Genomic DNA, 10508 nt, shown 5'->3' with positions numbered 1-10508 from the left:
TTTTTTCTTTCTATTTTTCCCTCCAAAAATGTTGTCTGGGCAATAGGCTGCTTTTGAATATCATGGGAGTTGAAATATTGAGAAATGAAGTTTCCAAGACTTCAGTGGATAGGTCCCTAGCTTTCATTAATCTGTAGACATGGATCTAAGGTACTAGAAGTTATGTGAGTACTAGAGCTATAACTACTACATCTTAGTCTCCCCTTTGAGAAACAATTGTAGATTTCAATTCAATGCAATTCAAAAAGCATTTACTAAGGGCTAAGCTCTGGGATAGCAAGAAGCAGGGGATAGAAAGCCAAAAATAAGGGTCCCTGCCTTTAACGTCTCCTGTTCTGCTGGAAGAAGACAACATATACACAGATTAAATAAACAAAATATATGGAAAATAAGTACAAGGTAGTTGGGAAGAGGAGGGACTAATGGGGAGAATTAGGTAATTTTATTACTTTGTTCTCTGAAGCTCTGATTGTATTTTTGAAGAAAAAGATAGTTACGGTGGTGCTGAATCAATAATACTTTTGTAAGAGGCCCTTTGCCCTATCACCCAGCTTCCTCCATTGACTCTGCTGTTGGCTGTCACATGGACATTTGAAGGCTCCCACTTCTAGCCATGCATGACATCTACAAAGAATGCCCTGATTTTCTACTGAGTAAGAAGAACTGAAGCTCTTAGACCTTTTAAAAGGATAGAAAGTTTCCAGCTGGACTTCTTGCCTGTGGGTCTCCAAGCTACAAGATGTGACTCTTGTATATGGCAGGGAAAAGGTGGAATTCTTTATTCATCCTGGTACCATGAGAATCATTCCTATGTCAGAGACCTTCCCTGGGCTAGCTAGCCTGTGCTTCCCCGACTCTTTTGTGTTTTCTTTCTGTTAGTTGGGTGCTTTGTGATATTGAAAGGCCTAAAGAGTTAAGAGTAGTAACAGAATGATCTACCAGAGAGGTTGTGGTTGCAGTAACAGCAGCAAGAATTTCTGTGGTTGTTGTTGTTTGTCCTTTGTTCTGAAAGAGGACTCTGATATCTGGATGATGTCATGACTTGGAGTGGATTGGATTTAAGATAGGCAGGGCTGTGAGAGGTCACCAACCTCACTCTCTCCTCCAAAGCCATCTTGGTCCAGTGGCAAGATATATATCAGGATGACTGGAGATGGCTCTGGATGTTTAAGATAATTGGGGTTAAGTGACTTGCCCAGGGTCACACAGCTAGTAAGTGTCTGAGGTGGGATTTGAACTCAAGTCCTCCCAACTTCAGTGCCAGTGCTCTATCTACTTGGATGCCAAGAACAGATTGATACTGAAGAAAGTGTTTGCATCAGAGTGTGAGAGCCCTGGGACAAAAATGAAGCTTCACCACTTTTTCCAGACAATGCCCAGTGATGAGGTGATATTTGAAATGTCTAATTGGCAGTTTTGCAAAATGCTCTATGATCTGATAGAGTATCCACCTTTCTGTATCTATAGCTACAAGTTACTGCATCCTGTTTCTATTGTTCTGTTAATGGGAGTCTTTATTCTTCTAGATTCAAATTGTTTTCTGTATAATAATAAAGTATGTGTTCCATATTTAATAGAATTTATGCTCCTTGAAGGCAGGGACTATTCATTTTTGGTGTGTGTGTATGTGTATGTGTATGTGTATGTGTGTATATGTGTGTGTGCTCAATCTTCAGAGCCTAGGATAGTGCTTTGCATATAGCAAGTTTACCAAATGCTTGTTGAACATATCTGGTTTACTTCTCAATGATGCTAATAGACAAAACATCTCAATGAAACAAATTTAAAATCAAATATTGGCCAGATTTCCTTCTGCCTCCAAGAGTACATTGAATCCTGTGTCCTGCAAGATTCTATAGGCTTCTTTTATGGGACCACACAGAAAAGGACTTTGGTGCTAGGAAAAGAATAAAGCCCAGTGGCTTTATTTAAATCCCCACATTTGTTCTGAGAATCCAATGTAGAACATCTCATTTGAAATTTGTTATTTTAAAAAACCCAACAAGGAAGTGGAAGTGGAGTAGGGTTGAGGAAAAACAGTGTGGTTTGTTCTCTGAAATAACCTTTCTTCCCTTGCACCCCCCTCCTTCAGATTTACAGACATTATTTTCTTAGAGGCATTTAAACAAGATGCCACCCCCTTAACCCATTCCCCTCAGGAAAGAGCAGCCTCAATGGGACTAGACAATTTGCAATTTCCAGGTGTTGGGTTAGGCCCTTAACTTGAGAACTATTCTTCAGATAGCTCCTAATTGGTAGAGGAAGAGAAGAGTTAATTGGGAGCAGATCAGCTCAGTCTTAGGAAAACATTTCTAAGAAATAGAGCTGCTGCCCAGTAAAAAGATATATTTCATCAACTAGTGAGTTCCCCATCCTTGGAAATGATCAAGCAAAAGTGAGATAACCATTCATAAGGCATACTGTGGAATACATCCATGAATGGGATAAGATATTGATTCAAATGAAATCCCTCATAACTCTAAAAATTTTATGGTTCCATAAAGTTGTATGATATTTAGACGGCCCTGAGCCTAGACAAAATAAATAAAAGGTTTTTTAAAGCCCTTACTTTAAAAAATATATATATTCCCTTTTAGTATTGTCCTTGCTCCACCCCCACCCAAACCCACCATTCCCCCTATTCTCCACAGTTCACCCCTCCACCCTCACAGGGCTTTCATTACCAGCATCATCTTCCAAGGACCTTCTACTCTAGAACCTCACCTAAGTCTGACCTCTTTGGACAGCACTACTAGCCTCCTTTCTCCCTTTAAAATATTCTGTCCTATGTCATGGGAAATAGCAGAAAATCCATATGATTGTGTTCTTAGGTACTTGTGTTTTAATCTTCCTAGATAATGTGCATTTTAACAGGGTCCTTATGGAGACTGTATCTTAACTCAAAGGAATAATTCTGATAATAAGGATTTCTGGCTCTGTGGCAGACCAGCAAGAGACTTTTCCTAAATTAATAAACAAATGAAGGAATGAAGGAATAAATAAATAAGGTGAATCATGTTACCCAATAGGAAGTAGAATAGGAAGCAAATAATTATCAAGGCCTGAAATAATTTCTGATTGCTGGGTAAATAGGAATTAAAGACCATGAAATCTGGGGACACTGTCCTAAGAGCAGACAGCATGCACAATTATGTAAATTCACAAAATCCTTCCCAGATTGGCTACAAAGTGTATTGTTTCCATAATTTTTTTTACCTGGAGGTTCTACATTTTCTTAGAGGCACTGAAAAGTCTGCCCCAGAGCCATAAGCCTTTAATTAACTATAATGAAGAGAACAACATTGTCCAGAAATAATATTTATTGATCAACAGTAAAACACACGATAGAAAAAGCCTTGTAAATAAAACTATATATATTTAATGCTTTATTTTTTTCTTCAGTACTCCACAAAACACTACAGACAGTAACAAAATAATTCAATTAATTTTTAAAATTTTCAAGATATCAGACACCTTCATCTTCTATAGCCATCAACAATACCTCAGTCATTGGTTTCTGAGATGTAATATTAACTAATATCATACATTTCTTTCTTAAAACAATTGACATGATCTATTTCTATCCAGGAGTCATAACATATACACATATCCATAAAGAAGAGAATAGCTCAGGATAGTTAGACAAACCTTCCAGTGGTCTGGAGCCATTTGCCTATACATCATTTAGAGAAAATACAAATGAACCAGAAAAAAGGGCAACACACAGAAGAGAAATAACCTTGGGGCAATTGAGGGGAGGCAGGGCAATTACTGAAGCAATCTACATATTTTCCATTGCTCTTTTAGTAATGTGCTCTCTTCCCTTTTCTGTTTTTGCCTGGTTGAGGTATTCTAGAACCTTCAGCAACAGATCTTCATCTAGGTACTGTCTGTTCTGGGTTTCATCATTTTCCTGGGTAACCAAAGGAAGCCTTTTGGTGACAGAGCTCAATTTATCAGACTCTTGAGATCCCACCTGGCTTAAATGCTCTTTGATGGCCTGTTCGATTTGTTCCTCTTCTTGTTGGTCATCTTCTGAGGAGCCTGGGATAGAAACCCGCTTCATCTGGTTTGGATTCATAACCTCAGGGTATTTAGCCAACACTTTAGCCAAATAATCTCCTAATTCTTCATCCTTTTCTTTCATGTTTTCATATGCCAATTGCCTCCTTTCCAGATCTGGAATCCAAGCAGTTTTGGGAATTTGTTGTCCCCTAATTCTTCCAGAAGAATAGGAGAGCCTTGGGAGAATATTCTCCCGATTAAACTGGTTGGCAAAATATGGGGCTTTCTGATACACTGCATTCTCAGTCCCTAAAAGGCTTAAAATGTCCTCAATATTAAGACCTTCTGGTAGGGAATCTGACACTGCATGTCCAGGTTGCTTTCCATAGCTACTCTTGGAGCCCATCTTATTTTGGAAAAAATCAGGACGTTCTACCTCAGTCTCTGAGATTTCCTCTAGGTCATCTGGCAGTTCAGGTTCCTGCTCAGGCTCTGCTTTTTCACTTGGCTTATCACCAGTTTTGAGCATGTCAATTAAATCCTCAGGTGGGATTTGCAAATTCCTTGAGATTTCAATTAGTTGGTAAATTGATTGAGGATCAAATTGTTTCTCCAAAAACTTGGCTGCTCTCTTTTCTTCATTTTTTCCATCCCGGAACTTCCCATTTCCTGCACCATTCACTAACTTTTTCAAATAATAGTTCATTAGCTTAGACACTTCATCTGAGAGTTGATCCTTATTTTCTTTCCTAAGATCTTCATCTGGGATGTCAAGTTGCCCAGAACGCTTCATCTCATCATCAATTTCTTCTTCATTTTTGTCAATTTCCTCTTTACTGTCCCTTATCTCTTCCTGAGTTTGGCTCTCTATTTTTTCCTCTATTGGGTTCCAATCTTCTCCACCAACAACATCTTCATAGGCAATGTTGTTAACTTTGTAGATGTCATCTTCATCATCTGCATATAGTTTTTGCTCCTCATCAACCCTCTCACGCTTATGGTTGTTTGGCCCAGTCAGCTTCCCTAGTTCTTGGAAGACAGACTCCAGAGTGGCAAGGCTTTGGGGAGTGTATTGCTCTTCCACAATCTCATTAGTACGTTTAAAAGGGTTGTCTCGGGAGCTCTCTTCATACATGCGTGGCAACTTGGTATGCTTGTGTTTTCTTTCAGGCCACTGTTGAGCCTCGTAGTCTTCACTCAAATCAATAGGAAAGTTCTTTTCAGAATTTAGGGGATAGGGTTGGTTTTCTTTGGCTGCAGACTGTGGCTCTTTTTCAGCTTGTCTCAAGGCTTCCAGTATTATTTGAATCCAGTGTGACTCATCTTCATTCAATGAATCCCTTAAATTTTCTGGCAAGTGGCTTTGATCAATACTTTCTTTCTGCAGAAGGGAAACTGGAACTCCCTGGTAGGAATTATACTCTGGGTTGATTTCCCCCTTGTTAGCTTGTTGTCTAAGGTTTTCTATGTACTCCAAAGCCTTGATCATATCAGGGCTGGGAAATCTTTGGAAGTTTTTAAATCTGTAGTCTGGGTCTTTCTGAAGCAATTGATAATGTTGAAATGAAGCTGCATCCACACGACAGGTTAGGAAAACTATAGAGGTGAGAGACAGGGCTGCTCCAAGCCAGCTCATCTTAGGATCTGCCATGTTTGAAAGATTTCCTTAAAGGAAAGAAAAGAACAGTTAACAAAAATAAACCAAAGCAGGAAAATTCAAAGAGTTCTTTTTTTCATAAATAGCTCCTTTTTCATTAAAGTTTGACAGCAAAAACAAGAATATTTCTGAGTGCTACAAGTTAATCAATGAGGTCATAATAGAATTTCAAAATAAATCCATCAAGTTTTAGGGCTATTTCCTTAGTAATAATCACCATAAAAATGACCACTGGTAACCAGCTTAGTTTAGTGAATTGAGGGCTGGCCTTGTATTCAAAAAGACCTTTGTTCAAGTCCTGTTTCTGACACATCCACTTGATCTGTCCAAGGGCAAGTTAACTAAACTTTCAATGCCTCAGGTTACTCCCTAAGAGTTTAAGTTACAAACATTACAAATGTGGAAATATGTTTAACATGATTGTACATGTACAACCTATATCAGATTGCTCGCTGTCTTGGGAAGGGGAAGGAGGGAGAAATATTTGGAATTTAAAATCTTACAAAAGTGAATGTTGAAAACTATCTTGACATGTAATTAGAAAAAAATACTATTAAGTGGGAAAAATAATTTAAGTTATCAATAAGTTGATAATCTGCATAGGTGGGGGGAATTTTTAATGAGGCATTCCCTACAAGAATGTAATCACAGGTTCAAACCATGTAAACAAACAAACAAGTAAATAAACAAACAAATAAATAAATATACTCTAATAAGCATTTTCAGTGTGGATACAACTGTGAACCTTTTATTTTAGAAAAGAGCAGCTTCAATCTTTGTGGGTGTTCTGGCTTATGGGTCTTTTAAAAAAAAATAAAGATAACAGTGTTCCAAAGAAATTAACATTTTCCTTGTGCTGCAACAATTACAGAGGTCACTGCAAATGATAATGATAATCATGAAGCAGAATTTATGGGTAATTTCACCATGATGTCTAAACTATGCAAAATGATCACTCAGTTCACTGAAAATAATCACTTTAATCAGCTGTTGGAGGTTATGATGACCAGTTAGTTTTATTGGATTTTTCACTTTTAAACCAATTTTGCTAGTGCTACAGTGATATTCCTGAGTGTGATAGTCTATCGTACCATAGTATCACAAATCTACACTGAATTCAGTTATGAATAAGACCCTTCTGCAAACATTTTTCATCCCAACAATAACTTCTCACACCAGTACCAAATCCTACGCATGATTTTTGGAAGACTAAAGCTTTGTTAGCCATCAAAATGTGTGCCCTTTCAGATCACAACTGAGCAAGTTTAAATTTTTTAAATTCTGTTTTTAAAAAAATAAAAATATGAATGTATATTTAAATCTGTGTACTTCATACTGATTCAAATGAGGTCACTGTTGCCTTTATTGTATCATTAACCATAGCCATCATTTCTTCATTTTATTTCATATTATTTCATCAGTCTTTAATAGGACATAGTAAATAATCACATATGCTCAAGCTGAAGCATGCGTTTTCTTAACTAGCCTATTTCTGTCCCTATAAACATGAAGAACCAGCTTGTCCAATGTCTCCATTTTTGTGTGGACCTGTGAAAAACATCCTCTTGAATGACTCATATTGCTATAAATTCTTAAAATAACCACTACTTCTCTCTCAATTTAGGTAAAACAAAATGGATTATTGAATTTATCACCCTTAATATTTCCATTCATTTCAAAATTGAATGATCTTATAACATGATATGAAAATTAGGAAGTCAGCTTTTATCACTGCTACTACTGAACACTTTCCTTCTAATATTCAGCAATATTTAGTTTTAGTTGGACATGAAATAAATATAAAGAAGGATTGCCTTGATTATTTTCTGGCTTCCTGTGAAAATCTAACAGTCCTCTGATAGGAAAAAAACTAATTTGATTTAGCAACAGGTGAACCATTCAAACAAGATCTACGTGTATAATTTTCTACTGACCAGTGCTTAACACAGTAAAATATGACATTTTTCCTGGACAGCTTTCACCCTGACTATCTTATAGTCAACTTTCATCCTGACTACCCTGGATTGTTCAGTTTGTTCTTGGTCTAAATATATGACCTTCTTTTATTGTGATAGTCTAAATTATATCTTTGCATATTAATTTCATTTTCTAGGTTATTATTTATTTCATTAAAGTAAAAAGATCACTTAACAAAGTACTTCTAGATAGAAATATTTGCTGTCTTTTTATCTTTGAGTATATTAACCTGCCAAAAACCATAGGTTTAAACTAAATTAGATTATAACTCTTTTTGCAGGTTATTTTAAGCTTAATTTCATCCCAGGTATCAGTTTCAACTTTTTGCATTCACAACATTATGGAAAACTGATTCAGTTCCATTTCCTTCAAAACTATATTTCTATAGCATACTTAAAATTAGAACTGTGTGTTTATGTCTTTAAAATACTCATTTCAGGGTACTGTGCTTTGGTTGATTGGTTTTTATCTTTTCCCCTGGGTAAGTACTGCAGTATGTTTAACATCATAGCTTAACAATTTAGCCATTAGTCATTTTTGCAGGTTCCATTTAGTCAAATAGTAGCTTTTTCAGGATAAGAATCAAAACACTGCCTTCCCACTCAATGTCCCTCTGAAATAATGAAAACTGCACCAAGAAGTTCATTGTGGTAGTTTAAAAGAAATATGTCTGTTTTCAGATTGAATCATCTCAAACCCAGCTGATCAAAAGACACTTCTTTCTTTGTTTCTTTATACCACAGAGCATTTTGAATTATAATGTTCTTTCTACAGCCTGGTCCCTTATTTCCTGCTCCCTTGTATTTCTATTCATCTGAATTGGACAATCTGATTAGCTTAAATCTGAGGAAAAGAAATCCTGTCTTGGCCAAGATATTGAGCAACAAATTGAATGATCCTTAAATCATCCATTAAGTCATAACAATAGCCACAACAGTTTGATATGGTATTTTACCCAGTTCAAATAATATTTCCATAGAATTTCTAGTATCATGTGAACTGTATCTCAAGGGAATAATCCATTAAGAAAATAAAGATAACCTAGGTATACATTGTCACTTTCATCTTAACCTCCCTGGATTAAAATTAGAAAGCAATAAGAGAGCTCTTTTCAGGGTATGTCACCCCAATGTGGATTCTACATGGTTGTTTTATTGTGAGGTCTTGTAAGGTAAATGCAAATAAGCAAACTATTCTGATAATGCTGACAAACTGTATTTGTAACCTAGGAAACCTGCCTTCTAACACATTAAATACATAAATAACATTTCTAGGATTTTATCTGGTTCTGTACAAACCAAGATTATAGAATGTTACCATTTTAAAGCTTGACAGAAATATATACATTGGTATCAAGATCTTTAACTTTTCCACATTCTTTCTTATTCCTCCCTGGCGTCCAATTTACTTGACTCTTGACCACTGAATGCCCTAATCATATATGACACAAATGAGAGGTTCAGTCACCAGAATAATAGTATCCTTAAAATGGTCAAATGAGCAGCAGGTTGCTATTCAGTTATTGCTACTTGAAATGCATATGCCAGATAAACCTTTTCATATTAATCTAGGAATAGAGAGGAAAACATAGAACTTTTCATTACATAAAATAGAAACGCAGTCTTACCTGTAATTTAGATGGCCGAGTGCATCCACAGCATGGTCTTCCCCTCCGTCAGCTGGGAGTTTACGGACTGTTTTCAGCACCCGGACAGCTCCCTCTGCTTATACTGAACACCACCTGACTCTGCACTGCCACACTGACGTCACTGTACTCAGTCACACAACCAAAGCACAAGTGAGCTTTTCAAAGAGCACTAGAGAAAATAATCATTTTATGAGGTTGTGTGTGTGTGTGTGTGTGTATGTGTGTGTTTAAACAACAGTCTAATTCTGTTGCATGCTTACGCCACCTGTCTTTTTGGGGTGAAAATTGCAGTTTTCTACTATCCAACATGATCTAAAGAAGAAAAGGCTCCACTAACCCTTTAAAGTCAATGTTGTGCGCAGCATCCCTTGGAAAAAATAAAGAAAGAAATCTGTCAGACAGCCACAGTTAATTGCCTGACAATCTCATCACTTTTCCAATAACTTATTATGGATTGTTTTTTGTCCTAATGAGAAAGTTTTAAAGACAAGGATTCATTCGTTGAACACAAAGAAAATGTATTATCATCCCCATACTATCACTGCAAAATGAAAGCAAAGGGGCTATTCATACACTCCTTCGTATCTTGAACTGAGCATTCAAGGAGAAAATCATTTTTCTTATCAAATAAACTTGAAGTTCCCTTGTCTTTTATGATTTTGCATCTTGTGTGGGTATTTGTTTGTATTTCAATCCTCCACATGCATATTCATATGATTTGTGTTATGAGTAGATCCTGGATTTACATGGACCTGAGTTTGTTATTTTATGTGGTCTATTTTCCAGAAAGAAACTGGAAATGTTGTGGACAACTGAAGTGACTGATTTTCCTGAAAATAAATAAATAAATAAATAACAGTCCCTTCACTTCAGGAATAAGTAAACAAGAAATCTGCCTTGTGGATTATTCTGATGTAGAGGGAAAGAAGAAATAAACAAACTGCTCCTTACCGCCCTTTCAAATCTAGTATACACTAATAATAGTGTGGTAAGAGTGGGCTACTAAATGACTCCCTCTATCTCCATATTAATGAATTTGACCAAGGAAGAGTATAAGAATTTGCTAATTTTGGTCCTGATTTCCTACTGACACATAAAAAGTGTTGTGCACTTTATGTGAATCATGTAAAACTACAGGTTTACCTAGTTTTATTCAGTAAATATTGTACTTACATGTTTTATGGAAATTGAATGTCATTTTAAATATAGGAAAGAAAATCA

General features: G+C 36.4%; 1 protein-coding gene across 1 annotated transcript; it reads right to left on the bottom strand.

Annotated features, from left to right (window-relative positions):
• Positions 1–3373: 3373 nt before the first annotated feature.
• On the bottom strand, positions 3374–9478 carry SCG2 (secretogranin II). Its single transcript, XM_043998293.1, has 2 exons — positions 9267–9478; positions 3374–5670 (listed from the first exon to the last, which is right to left on the bottom strand). Exon 2 carries the CDS (start codon positions 5654–5656, stop codon positions 3782–3784), a length of 1875 nt encoding a protein of 624 aa, XP_043854228.1. The 5' UTR covers positions 5657–5670; positions 9267–9478; the 3' UTR covers positions 3374–3781.
• Between the last annotated feature and the right edge of the window lie 1030 nt (positions 9479–10508).

This window comes from Dromiciops gliroides, chromosome 3 (assembly GCF_019393635.1).
Source record: "Dromiciops gliroides isolate mDroGli1 chromosome 3, mDroGli1.pri, whole genome shotgun sequence".
Classification (NCBI taxonomy): Eukaryota; Metazoa; Chordata; class Mammalia; order Microbiotheria; family Microbiotheriidae; genus Dromiciops; species Dromiciops gliroides.
Note: the sequence above shows the minus strand (reverse complement) of the source record. Positions and strands in the feature narration are given on the sequence as shown.

What these genes read in the sequence shown, in the direction of transcription:
- SCG2 (XM_043998293.1), bottom strand. Translation starts at nt 5,656, where the DNA reads ATGGCAGATCCTAAGATGAGCTGGCTTGGAGCAGCCCTGTCTCTCACC.